The sequence below is a fragment of the Aspergillus clavatus genome, genomic scaffold (assembly GCF_000002715.2).
Source record: "Aspergillus clavatus NRRL 1 1099423829791 genomic scaffold, whole genome shotgun sequence".
Taxonomy (NCBI): domain Eukaryota; kingdom Fungi; phylum Ascomycota; class Eurotiomycetes; order Eurotiales; family Aspergillaceae; genus Aspergillus; species Aspergillus clavatus.
Genome location: NW_001517108.1, coordinates 1,929,432 through 1,949,537, shown reverse-complemented (window position 1 = coordinate 1,949,537; position 20,106 = coordinate 1,929,432). Strand labels below are relative to the sequence as shown.

The 20,106-nt window shown below is 48.8% G+C and overlaps 5 protein-coding genes across 5 annotated transcripts, besides 4 other annotated features; 3 read left to right on the top strand and 2 right to left on the bottom strand.

Annotated features, from left to right (window-relative positions):
* Positions 1 to 10: 10 nt before the first annotated feature.
* ACLA_074160 (uncharacterized protein) lies at positions 11 to 1,064 on the bottom strand (the record flags this gene model as incomplete). Its single annotated transcript, XM_001275804.1, has 2 exons — positions 11 to 775; positions 849 to 1,064. The coding sequence occupies 2 exons, from the start codon at positions 1,062 to 1,064 to the stop codon at positions 11 to 13; spliced, it is 981 nt and encodes a 326-aa protein (XP_001275805.1).
* A 1,249-nt stretch (positions 1,065 to 2,313) lies between these two features.
* Positions 2,314 to 2,341: a microsatellite.
* Positions 2,342 to 3,042: 701 nt separating this feature from the next.
* Positions 3,043 to 3,075: a microsatellite.
* A 4,137-nt stretch (positions 3,076 to 7,212) lies between these two features.
* Positions 7,213 to 7,246: a microsatellite.
* Positions 7,214 to 7,246: a microsatellite.
* Positions 7,247 to 7,361: 115 nt separating this feature from the next.
* Positions 7,362 to 9,492, top strand: ACLA_074150 (uncharacterized protein; the record flags this gene model as incomplete). The annotated part of the gene is made up of 3 exons (XM_001275803.1): positions 7,362 to 7,697; positions 7,840 to 8,365; positions 8,627 to 9,492. 3 exons carry the CDS (start codon positions 7,362 to 7,364, stop codon positions 9,490 to 9,492), a joined length of 1,728 nt encoding a protein of 575 aa, XP_001275804.1.
* An 886-nt stretch (positions 9,493 to 10,378) lies between these two features.
* On the bottom strand, positions 10,379 to 10,916 carry ACLA_074140 (uncharacterized protein; the record flags this gene model as incomplete). The annotated part of the gene is made up of 2 exons (XM_001275802.1): positions 10,379 to 10,667; positions 10,855 to 10,916. 2 exons carry the CDS (start codon positions 10,914 to 10,916, stop codon positions 10,379 to 10,381), a joined length of 351 nt encoding a protein of 116 aa, XP_001275803.1.
* Positions 10,917 to 11,308: 392 nt separating this feature from the next.
* On the top strand, positions 11,309 to 13,922 carry ACLA_074130 (uncharacterized protein; the record flags this gene model as incomplete). The annotated part of the gene is made up of 5 exons (XM_001275801.1): positions 11,309 to 11,426; positions 11,485 to 11,635; positions 11,696 to 13,008; positions 13,076 to 13,294; positions 13,333 to 13,922. The coding sequence occupies 5 exons, from the start codon at positions 11,309 to 11,311 to the stop codon at positions 13,920 to 13,922; spliced, it is 2,391 nt and encodes a 796-aa protein (XP_001275802.1).
* Positions 13,923 to 17,761: 3,839 nt separating this feature from the next.
* ACLA_074120 (alpha-L-arabinofuranosidase A) lies at positions 17,762 to 20,035 on the top strand (the record flags this gene model as incomplete). The annotated part of the gene is made up of 8 exons (XM_001275800.1): positions 17,762 to 17,884; positions 17,942 to 18,015; positions 18,082 to 18,397; positions 18,450 to 18,807; positions 18,853 to 19,272; positions 19,319 to 19,473; positions 19,528 to 19,635; positions 19,688 to 20,035. The coding sequence occupies 8 exons, from the start codon at positions 17,762 to 17,764 to the stop codon at positions 20,033 to 20,035; spliced, it is 1,902 nt and encodes a 633-aa protein (XP_001275801.1).
* Positions 20,036 to 20,106: the final 71 nt, after the last annotated feature.

The following is a 20,106-nucleotide window of genomic DNA, read 5'->3' as shown; positions in this document are numbered from 1 at the left end:
AACGAGCCGCTCAATGCTCTGTTCCTTTTGCAGCATCTTCGGCATCCCGTTTCTGCGTGCTCTGTGGTTGAGTATTCTGGCCTGGCTGGTCCTCATCCGAGCTGTCAGACTCCTCCACAATCGTCTCTTCTTGTCCTGGATCCTTCGCCTGTTCGCTCTTCAAGGATGCTAAGATATCTTCGTGGCCACCGGAGATGGATTTGCGCAAATCCTGGGCCACTTTCTCCATTTCCTCCGGCGACGTGGCGGAAATGATAGAGCCGCGGTGGTGTTCAACCAATCCTAGAGCTGCGACATTATCAGCACGAAAATTGGCAGACGATTCTGCAGCCCACTCGGGCACCACCAAAGGGGGACGCCCTCCAGCACCCCGCACAAATTCCGGAACCACCGATCGCCGACGTACAGGTTCTTCCTCTTGCTTCTCCTCGCTGCTCGAAGGTTGCTGTTTCTGCTGCTCAGCAGCAACGGAAGTAGTGTTCTTCGTAGCTTCTGCGCCTGTATTCTCCTTCGCCTTCGCGGCAGCCTCTTCACCCGCCTGCCGAAGCGCGAGTGTTATCGAACCATCCTTTTTGGCTTCCTTCGCCGGAGGACTCTGAATCTTAATAGTGCTCGGTTTGGGGGTGGCAGTTCCCGACGCCGGCTGTGGGATGGTATTTGTTTGAGGAATTGGAATTGGGTTGCTGGTGGCAGGGATGCTGTCGAAATCTTCCACACTGTCAATCTGCATCCGTAGCTCACCATATTCATTCCATTCTTCGATCTCCTCTAGATCCTATACAACATCAACTGTTTAGCAACGAAACTCTGCCGCAATCAAACGATATTACTGAAGGGAAGTAACCTACACCCACGACCGTCCCATATTTCACCAATCCTGGCAGCTTTTTGCCCTTAGAACGACGGCCCCAGAGCTTGCGAGCAACTTCATCGGTGGCTACGTCGATTGCGCGAAATGGGATCTTGTTGGCCTTAAGAATCGTCTCCAGACGTGCAGTAGCGGTGACGATGTGGGATGACCCCGCAGTGAGAGAAGTGTAGAGATAGAGCGTGTTATCGGACATTGCTGATGATTTTCGCGGGGTTATGTGAGACAGCTGTGGAATGCTGGATGATAAGATGGAAAATGTACCACCGAAATAATGAGGGTATAATTGGTGGTTAATGCAAGTCTCCCCTTTTCCGTTTCTCCAAGAATCTGATATCCCCTTTTTTGGGCGGATGGCCTATGACGTGGCTGCTGTCTGGTGAAAGGTAATGTCACGTGTTGCTGGCGTTGATGGTTTACACAAATTCTGCGATCAATTTTGTAGTAGTAGTGAGTGTGTGTTTACCATGATAGATGAAAAGAGTTAAAGAGGCAGAAACAGGAAGATGAGAGTTTTATACTACTATCCCTCTAATGCTGCTTGTGTTTCCAGAACATCATCTTCAATGGAAGCTGCGACTGCGGACAAGACCCATATACATACCCAAAGCGTGGCAACCTGACGTCAGGCGGACATTTCCACTCTTTTCGAGCATGATGGACATCGCATCGATCCCTGGATTGATCTTTGTGGTACTTCTGATAGGTGTTTCTTGAAAGGAGACTGGGGACGGTATTCTCTCCATTCTCATAGGGCTGAGATGAGGTCTCAATACTCAACACAATTGCTATGTATTCACGGCTTTCATCTCCATATTCATCTAGACGCTGATTCAATGTCAATTCTCCCGTGGTCTCTCTGGTAAGACGAAACTGATTCAGTTTTCGACGACTTGATGGACTGAGCTGGCCCACTGGAGACTGGTCCAGCACTCGGGGGTGTACAATATGATGCAATTTGGTGGGCTTTGCTTAGGAACCTTTCTTTCACGAAGATGAATCGACAACAAGGGCGATGAAACCAGCCATACAACCCATTGAAAGTTATCAGGCACTGAGTTGTTATTGACTAATACCCATGTCTTTCAAATCCAATGTGTAGAATAGATATCCACGCTTCGACTGGGCCTTCTGTTCTCTATCGCCGCATCTGCTTGATATATCTCAGCAAACTGCAGAAGGACCATAGACCTCGGCAACTTCGCACTCCAGGCAAGCTTTTTAACAGCGATCAAACAAGTAGACACTACCAGTCGTTCAGGGTTCAAGCCTTTGAAGCTAGAAGGATATCGGGTGGGAGTGCGACAGTAAATGTCATTCTGTAGAACTCCGTCACAACAAGAATTTACACGTCTGGCTGATGGATGATGGAGAATGTACATCTGCAGGTGCCGATAGAGCCATAGTCTCCTCTCTTTGAAAAATTCCATGATCCCTATCTAATGAGTCAGCGCAGTCCGAGTCAGCGCAGTCAAGGCCAGAAGGGCAAACTGTGGCAGAGCAAACTTGTCTTAGATCATTTTGCCCATATCAAACAATCATAGCAAATCTGAGCCTCACAGTCATGGTCCATCTGATAGCACATTCTTTAAACACAGGGTTGGGAAGTCAGCGAGACAGCCTTGTCACCAGGCCCGAGCGCAAGAAACCCCAGGATTCCGTCACCAGCCGCCACAGGATGCCAGTCGAGCATCCTCAAAAGGCATTTGCTCCTCCAGCAACCTGCAAGGGTTCTGGGAGTCTCAACTCCCAACGCTCGGATCTTCGCCAGGTCTTGTTCAGCAGCTAGCTAAACGCGTCATCAGAGAGCAGGAATCTCCAGAACCAGGCTGGAGCCGGTGTCGTTTGACCCTGTCGATACCAATCGGGCAAGCATCGCTCTGCCGTCCCTTGCTATAGAGAACTTGAACTTTGGGGAGAAAGACTTAGAGATGAGCCATAGTCCAGCCCGACCAGGTTTCCAAATCCGTCGGTCGACATGGATGCCTGAGTGAGGGTAAAAGCAAACGTAGTCATCTAGCTGTCTAGCCTCGGACACAAATTTGGATAAGCCAGGCTGGCTATCGTAGGATCCTCGTACTTTATGTACTTGACCACGGGGCGATTGATGGTGGTCAGACTGGGGTATGGGCGCGGCCCATCTTAGCGAGGCGAGATCTTTACCCAGAAAACTTCCTCCCCCTTCCTCCTCCCCCTTCCTCCTCCCCTACGCGGTTGATACCAGGCCAACGCTATCTGAGGCAAGCCGATGACTCTCTCGTACTTTGGCATAGGGAAGATGAATTTCAGGCATAAATGGTTGTCGTTGGGCATTTGACTGAGGCTCAGGCCTCAAGGGATTTACGTCCAAACTCAACTGGTGATGTGGAAGAATTCAAGTGCCAAGATCATCCTGATACTGGTTTCCATGCTTTTGCGATGATGCTAGGCTCATGCTATTCATAGCCATGGGTAGGTAAGTTCAATGACGCCATGTCTTGAATCATGAGGAGGGTGGCTCGTGATGATGAATCACCCAGTTGAGCACGATATTCGGGTTCCAGCACAGTAGACTATACTATTTTATCGCAAGGTACCTTCGCGTGTTGAACATTTGATGATGATAGTGTCAATAGAATAATGAATGCCCCTCGTCTTCTGTCGGTGACCTCAATTCTTGGCGCCGGGGAAATCCGCCGAAGGTTCTCCCTACGGACCACAATGGCGCTTGCAGCAGATATGAAACGACGGCCTTCAGAGAGGGGAGATCGATAGCCTATCATCTCAAGGATTTCGACAAACTGGTGATACACATCAGTCAGCTCGAGTGGTCCCACTTAGTGACTCAGGAATCAGATCACAATATTCATTCGGCCCAATGGAAGCAGTATTTGTGAAGCCACTTTCACAAGTGCGGAATAGTGTGATTACTTGGTGGGTCTATCTTTGGCATTGGGAATTGGGATGAGGAGATCAGGCATCTGGAGTTTTCGGTTTGATAGTTGCTCTTTTGACTACTCGACCAGCATGTTCAGGCACTCAGCCGAGGAGTATTATTCATTGTTAATTTGTGATGACTATCTAGCTCACTGCCCGGCTCTAGCGATCTAGTGGCATATGCCTCCAACATGTCATTCAAAAAGTTGAGGATGGTGAAACTATGTAGGCGAGATTTCGGAGACCGTACTGGAGAGACTATTCTCTGTATTCTCTGTCAACAAAGGCAGAGGGTGGTTTCATGTAGCACAGCTGACACATAGCCATTTTGCGTCTATGATTCTGGATACTGAGCATGGCAACCAAGCTTTGAAAGGTGACCTCCAGTCCGTGATCTGGTCCAATGGCCTTGAATTTGGGACGGTGGAATGACCTGATGGAATCCAAACAGTACCTTCATGGTAGGAAAAGATCCTGTTTGGAGCGAAGGTCAAATCTGTCTATCTAGACAGCGGTGAGCGAATTGGAAAAGAACTGCATATGAGAACCCTCTTTTTTCCATCAGAGCAATGTAGCAGACAGTTGGTGATGCTCAATGGAGCAACTTCGTAGGTTGGCACTATCCGTCTGATCCACCCCTGGAATGATACCGTCACGTGATACAGCCCCACCAACTCGGGAAGTCGGTCTATTGATAGTGTCAAGATCGTCCTTGTGGAAGGGGGTCAAAGGAGATCATGAAGTCCCCTCACCTCAGAAGACGCTCATCAATCGGGCGAGAGATTTGTCGCAAGGCCGTGGGTATTCCTACCAGGCTACTGCTTACTACGAGTCTACGACAGATGCCTACGCACTATTGCATTTATGGATTGACAATAGCCACGCGCGGCCAGAATGCCGGGCACCTGATTGATCCCTGGGTCTCTTCCGCGTGGTGCCACGGAAACTTTCCGTGGTTTGAATAGGTTTACTTTCACGTCATGGCTCCTCCTGAAGTTGCGTAGATGTCAATTCGATACTGGAAACAACACGGCAGATTGACTGCTTAGGGGCCGAGGAGTATGGAGGGGATAGGAGTCAGCAAATTGAGCACATGGACAATCTTGGGCAGCCAAATGATTGATGCCTCAGGAATCGAATTTCGGTGGAGCACTCAGGTGCCATCTTCCGTCCGTCAATCACAACGAATTGCTGTACAGCACCCAGTTTGGAAGCAAGCGCTAGAAAATATGGAAATCTGCTGCTTTCTTGAAGCGAAGAGCGGCTGGCTACTGGCTATCGTCAGTTTGAAGTGTCATCTGAGCTTCAGAGTGGGAGAACCCAGCGGCTGGCGATGCAGCAGCCCGGATACGGTGTAGTCCCAAGCAACGTGGCCGACCTCGAGTCGAAGGGGACATTTTTGGTCAGTTCCGCTTGGCTTGTTGGATGTGGCAGTATCCAAGGTGGCCCGGTGTGATGTTGCCCATTAGATACTGAGCCACCCAATCTTCCCATGTCGTTGATTAGAAGTTACGGACGAGAGCGACTAAGCGGACTCATCACTACTCTGCCAGCCCATCCTCGTCCCGCTGTAGGCGCCCACGGAGAGAGTCAAAGAAACCCAGCTCATCGACGAGCCCAACCAAAACAACCAAATCAATTGGATATCAGGCACCTTACTAATTATTACTATGAAATAGGTATTGATCTTACTCCGTACAGCAAACGTGTCGAGACAAGAAAGATCTCTCATAATTCAGAATGAAGTATCGTAAATAACACTTACTACTAGACGTAATTATGAATACCAGCACCATCAGCAATTCACTTGTGGATGATTGATAGGATCTGATATTAAAGTCAAGTGTTGGAAATCATACAGATACGGACTGGATACTGCAGGTAGACCTACCTAGGTAATTGTTGGACGTAGGTTTCCTGACTGGTCCTCGACCAACAACACAACACATGCTATTATTCCATTGGACTTGTTTGTTCTCCAGATGGTCCGGGTGTAGGTTTGCCTCTTCCGTTTCGCTGCCTCACTTTAGAACCATCCCGTGTTCCTCCTGTAAGGTTGGACTTACAATGACCAACCTTTCGAGGATAGCAGCAGGTAATATTATTAACGATAGTACGGAGTACTGTAAATGATACGGAGTAATCAAGTCATTACCTATTACTCCATAATGATTCCCAGTCCTTCGTCACCGCCGACGTTAGGATCAGTCAGGACTTTGGTGTCCTGACTTCTAGTACTACAATACTTGACTACTCTAGTAGGAGTAGGAGTAGGGAGTAGGCCCTAAGCCTAAAAGAGGGCTGAGTTGGCCAGTTGAGACCTTCTGCATGTCACCCTCCATTCTCTCCCCCTTTTCTAGGTAGCTGGGAGACTTAAGAAACTCAGAGTAGGCACCGTAACAGCCTAGTGCTCAGTAGCTTAGGAGTCGTCCAAGTGCCTAGCAGTCCCCCCCCCCCTTTAGCAAGGCCACTACTTGGTCTGCATCCCAAACTTACTACCTTTCTGGAGATGGTGTTGTGATCATCCAAGGGCAACAGGACAACAAGACAAATAATCATACCTAATAATAATGCTCCAACAGAAAAATTAGAATCGAATTTCTCTGTTGTCCTTCTAACCCCAATTGTCCAGTTTTGTCCTGGCCAGAAGTGTTCCAGACCTTCGATTTCTTCCAAGAGTTCGTTCATCATTAACGATGGCTGATGATCCGATCCACCCACAGCCATCGATCCCCATATCTCTCAGACTCTCACTAGACTACAATCTAGTGATTCTAGTCAGTAGTTGGCTATCCAAGTATGTACTACGTAGTGAATCTATTCATTATTAAATGGATTTTATTTTATTGCATTGTTCAAGCACTACTGTAGGTACTTCGTCCTCCTCCTATCAGTCTATCTGAATCTTCCCCATCCAAAGATTCATCTCACAAGTCACAATTCACAAACCCCCAGTTCACCTTCAGAGATGATCCAGTATCACTCTGACTGGCATTTTCCCCCATCATTATTGTTCTCCACCCCTGGTCGCTGCTCAGGTTTCAACTTCCGGATTTAGTCCTGCTTCTTGACAGATCTCTCCGATCCTCTTGTTCCTTTCTGACTTTATCCTCTGTCTATCTATCTACCCCGTACACTTCGCTGAAATCGTTCGCTATTATTATTAAACTGATCTTCTTCACCCACCTCTCTCTCTCTGATTTAATCCTTCTCAATCCTCTTCCACTCTCTCTCTTCATCAAACATCATCCTCATCGTTCTTCTTCCACTTATTATCTTCTTTGCTACTGTCCCTGAATATACAACAACGGACTTCTTCTCACCACCTATTCTCTCAGGTCATTCTCTCAGCTTATACAGTCAGTTTCCCTTCTGACCCCCATCTCTTCCTTGTCTACATCTATATTTATTTATATGTACATCTATCATCTCTCTCTCTCTCTCTCTCTCCCTCTCTCTCTCATCAGCGATCTCTGTTGTTCTCACGCTTTTTCTTCATACTAATCTGTTGGCGTTCTATGTAGAACCTCCCCACACTCCTAAGAACCGTTTGATACTGATAGCAGCTGTCTCCCCCATGAATACTATTGGAGAGGCGCTTGGAAAGGATCACCCCCTCGCGATGGCTACCACCATGGCCGACGACGAACTCTTCACAAGGGCTATTTCTGGTTATCGGGATGCTTTTTTGGTCCGACTTTCTCATCTTCCGGAATCAGAGCGCAATCGACTTTGGTCTCAGCAATTAAGTCGATTCTTGCCCACCACAACCTCCCCCAGCTACCGTCCAGTTCCCGGCTCTGGAATTTCGGAAACTGGCTCATCTCTCGAGAAATCTGGGAAAAGGACTCGACAGGATACTCCTCGGACACTCCCTGGTTCTGGTCTTCCTCCTTCGAAACGACGAGTCACCGTATGTGATCTATCTTGGTCTCCTGCTCCCGCCTCTTCACCACCTTTCCGTCCTTTACCCACCCTGCATGTCTGATGCTCTTGCAACCCTCTCTATCACTTTTGACTCTCCCGGCAATAATCCCTGGATTGACAATTGACAGACTCCGGAGCCCCCGGTGATCGTTGACTTGACTCGGGAACTCTCTCACTCGCGCTCCTCGCCAGCACCCACCACCACTGTGAGAGCTACGGGAACGACTTCTCGGACGGACAACATCCCTCTTCCGGGCCCTCGTGGAGTTGCTCGACACACGGCTATGGCTCGATCGCAGAGCCAGCAGACTCCAGTCGCCCATCGAAAGCCCCTGGCTTCTGGAGTGCCGAGAAATCGACAATCTGGACTACACTGCTCAGAACTCCGACTTGATCACGTTAACGACTACTCTCCGTCTGAGTACGCCCGTCAGCACTTGGAGGACTTCCAGGACCGAGCAAACGTGTCTGCGCTTTCTCTGGCTCTTGCTGCGGACCCTGCCCCGAGTGGATTCCAACATAACCTGCCGGTCTCGAAACCGGGGATATCGACAGACTCTGCTGGCTTGTCGGATTCTACTTTGGTTGGTCAGCCGGTTCCATCAACTGCCGTCGAGATGAGCAGGAGTACAACCACTGACTCCATATGTGGTGGTATGGATATGATCAGATTTAACTCTTCGGGACCAAGTCTGGATCCTAGTTACCCCTTTTCCATGCCTTCCAATGAGTTCTTGTCATCTGTATCGCCTGTTAATGTTCCCTTCCAAAGCATTTCTCACCACCAAGCCCTAAGTCATGTTCACCAATTTTCCTTTCCCGACCCTACTTCTTTTCCCTTCTCCTGTTCTGCTCCCTCCACAACTTCTTTCTATCACCCCCTATCCAATATTGTACCTGAATCCCCTGCCACAGAGATGAAGCCTACATTGTCTGCTGAGAGCAACAGTTCGGCTGCCTCCCAGCAGTCAAGAGCGGCGCGGCGGACCCAAGAACAGATTGTGCAAGGCACGCGACCAATTGCGCCCAAGCTCGAGTCGCGCCATAGCTCCCCACCCAAGCTGGTGGAGCAGCATAAGATGATTCGCATCTCATCCTCCGATGGGACTTCGAAAGAGGTCGCAGCCATTCCCAAGGCTTCGATTCAGCGGCCTCCGCGCCCAAAAACGTATTGCACCATGTGCAACGATCAACCTGAGGGGTTCCACGGAGAGCATGAGCTGCGGCGACACATCGAACGAGTACATGCTGTGGTCCGTAAGGTTTGGGTCTGTGTGGACATCTCACCAGGCAAAACCTTCTTGGCCAACTGCAAGGCGTGCCGCAATGGCAAGCGGTATGGTGCTAACTACAATGCTGCTGCCCATCTCCGCCGAACCCATTTCAACCCGTGCCAGCGCGGCCGGGGAGGACGTGGCAAGGACAGCGAGAAGCGTGGCGGCAAAGGCGGCGGCAACCACCCGCCAATGGAAGTGCTCAAGCATTGGATGGTGCAGAAGGAGGAGGTTGTTCTTGAGAATGCTCAGAGTTTTATTGACCAGGACATGCTAGGGGATGATTTGACCACTGTACCGTCATCGGTACCTATGGAAGAGCCGGTCTTTAACGGGCTGCCATCGGCACCTGCTCCAAATTTCTCTTCCCTAGGTCTTGAGACAACGCTGGCACATAGCTATGACGGGTTTTCGAACCTTCAGGCAATGTCCATTGGTCCAGCCCTTGACACAGCAAGCTACCTCGATGCTCAGACTTTACCCCTCGAGATCGATTCGTATGTGTGACGCATTGTAATGACTGCTCCGCTTATTTACTTTCTTCTTCATTCATCCTTTTTTCCACCCCTTCTTATTGGTTATGACCCCTTTCTTCTTCGTCATCTTTTCTTCATCTTATTCCATGTGGATACAACTTCTCTTCACGACTATCGTACAATATCTCCTCTTTCATCTTGATTTTGATCATTTCTGGGTCTACTTGCATTGGTCTTAACCATGTTTGCTTCACGAAAAGGACTAATCCTCTTCAGTGCTCCAGCTTCCTGGGCAGGCAGCTTTGGGAAAGCTTATCAGCTGGCGCAAGAGCTATATTAATAAAGTAAACCTCACAGCTCAAGCTGGAGCGTGGCAAGCAGCTCTCTATCTAATATCATGCTGATAATCTTCAATCAGTTGGGAAGTTCGTCTGCGCGCACAATCAGACTTCACTAATGAGAATCAAAGACTACACTTCCTACCATGAGCAAATAAAGATGTTTTGCTCTTTGCTTCAGTTTCTTACATTAGCACTTGGCTTACTCTTCATGGATGGAGCGTGGCTTGGAGTTGACTGTTATTTGTACTATATTTCCTAGAATATAACATGATTATTGGAAAGAGCATTTCTCCAAATATAAGATAAATCTAAAGAAGAAGTATATGCGGCTATGGATTAAATTAAAATCTTATAGAATAGTAGATGAACTCACCTAGAAGGTGCAAGCACAGGCACTACTTGTGATTTAGAGTCTACGAGCCTGCCATCTACAAATTTCCTAGCTGCCAGATCCCTCAGGCACGAACACGAACAAACTTGTATTTGCTTCCAACTCTTCACGGGGTGGGGATAGTAACACCAACCTCAGTATCAAAACCTCAACACCACTCTATCGTCTATATCCTCCTATGCATCTTATCGGCTCGCCCCAAAGGTGATCCCACTGATCGCACCATTGCTAACCGCAATCTGCAAGCCAGAGTTGTTCGTTCCAAACGTTACGTGCACGAATTCGTTCTTGTCCTTCGCTGCTACATTCACCACAGCATCCTCCTGCGCCTTGAGCAACAATGCACCGAGAATCTCCCGGGACGTGTGCAGTGCTTTGTTCTCCTCCTCAATTTGCCCTCGCGTGACTGCCGTGCTCTCGACCATCCAGGGACCTTCCTGAATCCTGTCGACAGCATCGAGCTCTTGAAGTCGCCTTCTTACATCAGCTATTTGCAGATCTGTTGTTTGGAGTGCATTTTGGATGTCTTTTTCTTTTTGGGATATCGTCTTCTTCGTTTCCTCGGTGATGTGTGTGTGTGACGAATGGAGCTATATCTATGAGGGAAGGTTAGCTATCAGCGTGTCCTTTTGGCCTCTAATGTGTGGCAGTTCGAACATACAGCGTTGCGATAGTGACCACCGCGGTGATAGTGGTCTTGCAACTCTGAACCTGCTCTGACATGGACTTGACCTGGCCTTGCTTGAAAAAGCTTACTTTGGCCTAATCGAGTCGAGATAGCTTCCCCTCGGAGGAATAGCGAGTCCAGCGTTGCAGGTTGGTTCTGAACAGGTTGCATGCTCTGTTACAGGTCGAAATAGCGGCCTTTGCCTGCTCCGTCACCGGGTTGCCCAATGCTTCCCAGTCTTTGTCGGAGATATTCCGCAGGCAAGTTAGGGCTAATTCAACCGATTGTATGCTGTCTCTCAGGTCCTCTATAGTCCTTGGTGCTTCTCTAATCTTGCCTAAATCATCTAGCAGAAGCCGAAGACCTTGTAAGGCAGGCACCACGATACCAACGATACCTGATGCGATGCTCTATTTACAAAATATTTAGGTAGGGTACTTTCCCAAACATGGGTGGTCTAGCGATCACTGTCATGGCATCAGAAATATCTTTCGGCAATTGCAATTCTGGGTTGCAGGTAGGATCAAGCAATGCTCTTATAACTGCACACTTCCATGTTCAGAATGGTAAGTTGCCTGGAGTAGGGTTTAGCTTCACTGATAATGACGCCTCATCACGACTAAGAACAGCCCGAAACTCCACCAAGCCCCTTGTCAACTGTTCCCTTTCGCCGGGACAAGGAATTTGTTGAATGCGGAACAATATTCGATGAAATAAACGAGAAGAATCCCGCGCCGTCTCCACGAATTGCACTGGTTGGCCTCGGCGGCGTTGGGTAATTAGAGAAACGTCTCCATCCTCTCTTACATAATTCTGGCCTGCTGACATGTTTAAGAAAATCAAAGCTGGCCATCGAATACTCCTACCGCATCCGTGAGCGGTCACCAGAGACATGGGTCTTCTGGGTTCATGCTAGCAACGCCGCTCGTTTTGAGCAAAGTTTCCGGGAGATTGCAGACCGAGTGAAAATCTCTGGTCGAGAGAATCCCACCTCTAATATATTCCAGCTTGTCCATGACTGGCTTCAGGATGAAAGAAAAGGGAAATGGGCCCTGATCCTTGATAATGTTGATGATGACCGGTTCCTTCAGCAGGCACCATTGATCAAGAAAGATGATGTCGGCCAGGATAGCGATCAGAAGCTATGGCGGCCGTTGCAGGCATATCTTCCACAGAGCCCGCATGGTCTCATCCTCATGACAACCCGAAACAAAGGCGTTGCCCTGAGAATGGTTGAGGAAAGAGAGATTATCATTGTACAACCCATGGATCAAGCCCATGCGAAAAGGCTTTTTGAGGCGAAGCTTGGAATACAGGAGAACCCCGAGGAATTTTGCAGCTCGCAGCAGCCTTGGATCATATGCCGCTTGCAATCAGCAGCCTATATCAAACAACGGGCTCCCCGGTCATCGGTGAAGCAGTACTTGCAACAGTTCCAAAGTAGCGACAATAGCAAGTTGACCCTTCTTGAGTATGAAAAGGGTCAGCTTCGTCGCGATCGAGAAGCAAGAAATTCTGTTATTCGCACATGGCAGATCTCTTTCGACTATCTACGGCAAGAGCGACCTTCCGCTGCAAATCTTCTTTCCTTAATGAGCTTCTTCAACAGACAAGCGATTCATGAGTCTCTACTCCCAATACACAACCAGGGAGCAAACGATGGCACAATACAGAAAGTGAACGTCAAGGACGAGGACAGTTGTTTGGCTGACGTGGAAGATCCACGTGAAGAAGACTTCTGTACTTTGAGAGACTATTCTTTTATCACCGTCAACACGGACGCTGTAAGCTTTGCGATGCACAGATTAGTTCAGCTCGCTACGCAAAAATGGCTTGAGGAACATGGCGAGCTCGAAAAGTGGAGGGGACAATGTATTGCCAATCTCCTCCAGGAGTTTCCCTTCACAGCGTATCAGGACTGGAGAAAGCGGGATATGATACTACAACATTTTGTAACAGCAACAGCGCACCAGAGAGATCCGGAGGCCTCGTCGACTATGGAGGTTGTGTTGCTCTGTAAGGCGGCAATGTATACCTGGCAAAAGGGGAATTTCGTGGAGGCGGAGGAAATGCATGAGAAGGCCAAGAAGGTGATAGAGGCCCGAAGGTTGCTATCTGAAGACCCCCGCGGAGAGATTTATGAGCTTAGTATGTTGGGTCCGATGCTCATGGCACAGGGAAAGTATAAGGAAGGTGAAAAAACTATATCGAGAAGTCAAAGCTGGCTACGAGGAGCTACTAGGTGACGATCATCCCGATACTCTGGCAGCTTTAGGCAATGTTGCTACCGCATTGGGAGGCCAACGGAAATATGCAGAGGCCGAGCCATTGCTTCGGAAGGCAGTAGCAGGGCACGAGAAAAAGCTTGGGGTTGAAGATCCTACCACACTGGGGATGTACCTTCATTTAGGCATAATTCTGGAAATCGACGAAAGTATGCGGAAGCTCAAGGCATCCATGAAAGATCTCTAGCTATCTGCGAAAGGATCTTTGAACCTGAGCATCCATTGGTGTTGAGGACTATGGAGGCCTTGGGCATGGCACTCTCTGGTCAGGGAAGGTACCAAGAGGTAGTGGAAATGCATCGTTGGATACTTGCGGTACAAATGGAGGAAGCAGGACCCCACAGTCCAAGCACACTGCTAGGTCTTGAAATGCTAGGCAAACTGCTCACGTGGCAAAAAGAATTCACAAAAGCAGAGGCAATCCTCAGAGAAACACTGGAATCACGTCGAAAGGTGCTGGGACCAGACCATCTCGACACGCTCACAACCACTCACAGTCTCGTGATAGCGCTTAATAACCAGGGGAAGCACGAAGAGGCCGAGCTGGTAGAGCGAGAAGTACTCGCAAAGATAATCAAGATATTTGGATCGAACCATGTCGAAACGGCAACTGCTATGTCGATACTCTCGGCTGTTGTTAGGATGCAAGGCCAGCATTCGGAAGCAGTGGGGCTCTTGAAGACTTCTGTTCGGATCCTATGCGAGCAAATCGGGCCCGATGAACCATGGACAGTCGATGTCATGTCCCAGCTAATGGATACTTTGGTATGCTGCTAAATCCCCAAGATCTCACAGGCAACTTGCTCAAGTGTTATGTTGGTGGAACGACCGCTATCAGTACAAGAAGAGGCCAAGGTCGAAGTTTGCGTGTAATGTGATGTGAAGAGGCTGGTTGGAAGATTGTTGTGAAATGTCTTTGGGCCCAGTGTGCTTTATTCGCATACGTCCATGTCGTGGTCTGGTATATAGGCAGATAATGGGGGGCTTTGTACTTCATTATTATGTTATTTTACTTTCCTCAAGGAAGCATGTAGCCTTTGAATATGAGATTGAATGAAAAGGGAAGCTGGAAGGATGACTAGAAGCGTACGAATGAAGCTTTTCAGCTCTTTACACGGTTGATGGTTCGGACAGCATCGGGAAGCAATATATATTAGGTGCTTAATTGATAGGTGGCTGATGAGTTTACATATATCGTCTGCCAATCGTCCAGATACACAAAGGATTAGGATGCTGAGGATAGAGACGTAGAAGCCCATCTCCTTGAAATTTGGAATCTATCCAAGACCACACCTATCTTTCGCAGCTTCGATAGCCACTGATGTTAAGCATTGTTGGTGCATAGGAGTACAAAGGTGAGGCGGTGCCAGACGGAGTGCATAGTAGATAAAGATGACGATAAATTAGTCATTGGGTATTTGAAACACTCAATGACCATTAGCCTTGGTTGACTGGTCTGCTATCTTCTCCGGGTCTCACCCAGTATCTCATTCAGCCACTGATTCAATGAGATGTTATTTGCCTATCATAACATCTAAATCATAATATCAGCGACTGGGTGGTCAGGGAGTACCGTACAAAGTGAGTGAGACTATGAGTAAGTAGCTAAGCATTGTGGCTTAGGTAAGGCTATGTTGTCACCGTATTATTCAATGTGGCTGTGCACTTGTATCTACACAGTACACCCTTTTTGATGTAATCATGAGTCTACTCCGTACGGTAGTTCTCCTCTCTGTAAACAGTACTCTGTAGCTTGGGAGTTTCAAGATGAATCTCTAATCTCTAACTTTCTAATTTCACTGCCGCAAGGATGACCACGTTTCAGGTTTCTGGCTGATAAAAATCATGCAGTGGATGAAGTGGGAGGCAACTGTCCCTCTTGCCCATGCAAACAGTAACAGTAGTATCTAGTGGCTTGTGGGAGCCATGCAATCTCGCAGTTTGGGATGGGAATCGGCTGAGCCTTGGATGAACAACCCATTAGTTTGAAATTTGATCGAATTATGGATTACTGGAGCCTTTCACTAACTAAGAATAGATAACAAAGACTCAGCTGTTCTGGTTCTGGATCCTCTCATAAGGCTTAAGGAGCCATTTTTCTGCTAGTCGGAATCTTACCTCCTTTAGCCTCCTTGTGATCGTCTCACTTCCATTCTTCGCTTTCTTCTTCATTTCTTTTCACTTTTCTCTTCCTCATCCTCCATCCACTTGGTCGTATCATTTCCCTCCTTCTTCGACCCCCTTTTCATCTCCTTATTGCTTCCCAGTGAGCCGTTGTAACTTGGCATTTTTGCTTAGGTATTGTCCGCTCCCTTTTATTGGCCCCTTCCCCAAGCACTTTCCTTTGCTCGAACACTCGCCGCTCTCGACGCTTTGAAGTCCATCCAACCAAACCATTTCGTGTTTTCTCCGTCTCTGCAAACCTTTCTGACTCGAAATACTAACTAGCCTTTCACTCTCAGTCTTGCGACAGATCCTTCATCATCATGAGCAACCAACAGTACTACGCCCAGGGTCCCCCCCAACCTCCGTAAGTTCCTTTGAGCCTTCGCATCTGTCATCGGCATTACTCCCTCCTCTTCCTGAGCGATTCTGCCAGACCTGGTGGCTTAGCATTCCTTGCGCCATATCGACAATCAATGATTTGATTGGATGTTATCGAAGCAGCGAATGCGACAGCTACACTTGTCTTCATGGCTATCTTTACATTGAGAATTTACGTCAAGGGGGAAGTCTCAAGAGCCAGGCGCCAGAACGAATCGCAGAGAGTGGCCCGCGCCATGCTTTGGCCCTATCGCTCTCCTTAAACTCACACTTGACGGGTGATTCTGATGTGTTCTGGATACAGATATCCTCCTCAACCTCAACCGGGTTATCCGCCGCCGCAGCAATATGGCGCCCCCCCTGGTCAATATCAGCAGCCGCAGCAATATCCTCCTGTACGTTAAAATTTCTAGTGCATGGGTTTTTACACCGAGAACTGATGTCGCTCGCAGCAACCGATGCAATACCAGCAACAGCCTCCTCCTCAGAAGAAGGATCGTGGATGTCTAGGTGCTTGGTAAGTTCCCTCCACGCGGCCATCTACTTGATCGCAAAGAGCGGATAGCTGATACTCTTCTTGTCTCGCCAGTCTCGCCACCCTTTGCTGTTGTTTCCTGTGCGAAGAGACCTGCGAGTGCTGTTTCGATTGCATCGAATGCTGCGAAATGTGCTAAGTCCCACGATCCACGACGTCGACGATACTCCAATACTATTGCGTGCCGCAGGTTTCTGGGGAAACGAGGAAGCACTAGGTTCTCCATCTGATCTTCTGCTTTTCATATGGAACCATCTGCGTAAAATGTCTTCCTGCCGGTTTTATGCCCTTATATTTGTTGTCTTGCATATTGCCTTTTTTTTTTCTCTTGATGGAAAACGACTCTGGGGATAGGTGGTAGGAGACCACGGAGTGGTAGCTTTCATTTCGAGCCGCTTATAATTACGATTTATTTTCCTTTTCAATTAACATACGCAGGTGAACTCGAGATTGAGATTGAATCGCTGTCATTCACGCTCATGCCGGCATTTGAGATGCCTTTCGGCTGTATCGATTGACTGTATGCTCATCTTTAGACTCCCTCGCTTGATTGTAACAATATGGACACTGTCTTCAAAACCAGACAACACCAGTAGCTTTTCTCGACTCGATCTCTGGGAGAATGCAACGATGACTGTATATGCCGGCCAGAGATTATATCCCCAAGCAGGAAGGATGAATTATAATCGACTGGAGATGTGGAGAGAAAGGGAGAGATTAATGACGAACGCTCAGACGGAGAAATGGAGCCCGTCTGCTCCACATAGAGAAACGCCATCGTTCTCTTCTCCATCCCATCACCTCGAAGCATCAATAGTCCGACCTTCAACAATGACAAGTGGACACAGATACTCCGATGATTTTCCATTACCCGGTCTTCTTTAATTTGGCAAAGCAAGACCGATAACATGGAGCTGGAAGAGGATACGTCGGGGTGTCCCGTTCTCACCCGTCCTAGACTCTCCCTGATCAGTCACTTCGAAATAGACTACTGGGGGAGAATGTGTCTATTTTGATGCCAATATCAGCCACAGACGATGGCTTCAGCACCCTCAATCATGAGTTCTAGGACATTATAGCTGTCCAGTCGAAATAAACTGGATCTCTCTCCTTCATCACCGCCCTTCATACGGACTCTGGGTGTATCGTCGTTGTTCAACTCTCCAGCTATCCTGCTCCCCATGCATTGGCATCATGCAACCCGGCTAAATACCGGTTTCTGTTAGGAAAGGCCCCGAAGATCACCCCGGTCCACCCCTCATAGAGTTTTTCCAGAACCGGAAGCTTAAAGGCATTCGCTTGCAAAGCACTCTTATTTTCCCTCGGATTCAAGGCTTCATGCTTCTCTCAGTTGACCCACAACCGTACGCTCTGATGAGGGGTACAGCGACAATACTCATGCACAATGAGGAGGTATCCTCGCAGATGCTCGGATGGGAACTGTATATAATGCCCTTGAGATATGCTGCATATTGCACAATACGCTGCCAATCGACCAGATCTGCAGACTGTGATCGGCTCTCGTGCAGACATAACCATGGTGCTGCCTAAGCTCCTGCTTCTCCCGCTTCTCGCGGCGTGCTCCGCTGCCGTGAAGATCTCTGTCGCGTCGTTTGGAGGCAATGTGACGACTGGCCTGCAGTATGGTATCATGGAGGAGGTAAGCTCACCTATCCATTGTTAGTGGGAACGGCGGAAGTACTAAAAACGTATATAGGATATCAATCATTGCGGCGAAGGAGGTCTCTATGCAGAGTTGATCCGCAATCGCGCGTTCCAGGGAGGATCTAAGTAGCCTTCCAACTTGGACGCATGGACCACCGTCAACGGAGCAACGCTTTCTCTCAAGAATCTTAGCGATCCTCTGTCCTCTACGCTACCTACTTCGGTGAACGTCAAAGGCAGCAAGGGTGAAGTTGGTCTCGCTAATTCGGGCTGGTGGGGCATCGATGTCAGACCGCAGAAGTATACCGGGCCTTTCTACGTGAAGGGTGCCTACATGGGAAGCTTCACGGCGTCCCTTCAGTCATCGACGAATGGAAAGGTCTTTGCCCGTACGAAGGTGACCTCGCACAGTGTTGGAGATGAATGGACGCAGCACAGCTTTACCCTTGTCCCGCATTCACCTCCTCCGAATACAAACAATACTTTCTCCATCACTTTTGATGCTTCGGTAAGTTCCTCAAGAGTGTGTCAAGAGCCATGCTAATCTTGTCTGTTTGTAGAAAGCTGAGGGTGGCGCTCTGGATTTCAATCTCATCAGTTTGTTCCCGCCTACCTGGAACGACCGCCCGAATGGTCTTCGCAAAGATCTGATGCAAGCCATGAAAGACTTTGCACCCGTGAGTATACTGGCCGCGGGCTTACGTCTCAGCATTTTTAACGACAAGTCTAGAAATTCCTCCGTTTCCCTGGTGGAAATAACCTCGAGGGCGAGACTATCGAAACCCGGTGGAAGTGGAACGAAACGATTGGTCCCCTCAAGGACCGACCTGGTCGTCCCACGACCTGGGGATACCAAGAGACCCGGCTTGGGTCTGATCGAGTACATGGAATGGTGTGATAATCTGGAAATCGAACCTAGTAAGTTACTCATGTTGCCAAGCGGCTATCACTGACCATGAGCAGTCCTCGCGGTCTGGGCTGGTCTTGCTCTGAACGGCGACGTAATCCCCGAGTCAGAGCTCGGTATGTTCATAAAAGATGCTCTGGACGAGATTGAGTTCCTCACTGGCTCCGTCGACACCAAGTACGGTGCACTTCGCGCGTCCCTCGGCTATCCGAAACCATGGAACATCAGGTACGTTGAGGTCGGCAACGAGGACAACCTGAGCAACGGATTGGCCACGTACAAGTCCTACCGCTTCCAGGCCTTCTATGATGGAATCAAAGCCAAATACCCCGATATCACTGTCATTGCCTCGACTATCGATATGACTTTGCCTGATGAGGCTGGTGGCGACTACCATTTGTATGATGTCCCGGACAACTTTGTCTCTCGCTTCAACTTTTTCGATAACTTCTCCGAGGATCATCCGATTCTGCTTGGTGAGTAACGTCGATGTCTATGTTAGTGATGTCTAATGTTGTCAAGGTGAAGTTGCCGCCACGGTGCAGAATAACGGCCACGGAATCGACTGGGGCATCACGAAGTTCTCACTGTATCCTTGGTGGATTGGAACTGTTGCCGAGGCCGTGCTCCTTATTGGTACGGAGAGAAACGCCAACAAGATCATCGGCACAACATACGTAAGTTGTTCTCTACAGGCGTGAATTTGATCAAGGCCTGATGAACACGAAAAGGCACCCTTGCTCATGAACCTAGACAACTACCATTGGTCACCAACACTCATTGCCTTCAATTCAAACCCGGACCAGACAGCCAGGTCCACCAGCTGGCATCTCTACGATGTACGCCTACGCCTACTTTTCACCCAACTCGTCCCCATGCTAACTCCTACAGGTCTTCTCCCACAACCACATAACCAACACCCTCCCCACCAAGGCCTCCGACGACTTCGGACCCCTGTACTACGTCGCCGGCCTGGACAACAGCACCAACACGCACATCTTCAAGGCGGCCGTGTACAACAGCACCGCCGACGTGCCTATCTCGCTCACCTTCGACGGCGTCCGCCCCGGTACCACGGCGCAGCTGACCGTGCTCACGGCCCCGGACGCCGTCTCGATGAACGAGGTTGGCGGCGCCGATCTAGTCCACCGCAAGGTATCGACCCTGCGGGCCGGCAAACGCGGCGTCTTCGACTTCAAGCTGCCGAATCTGAGCGTGGCTGTTCTGAAGACTCTGTAGATGTTTACATATATGTATGTGTATATATTTGCGACAACGCCGCTACAAGTATATACATAATCAACAATTCC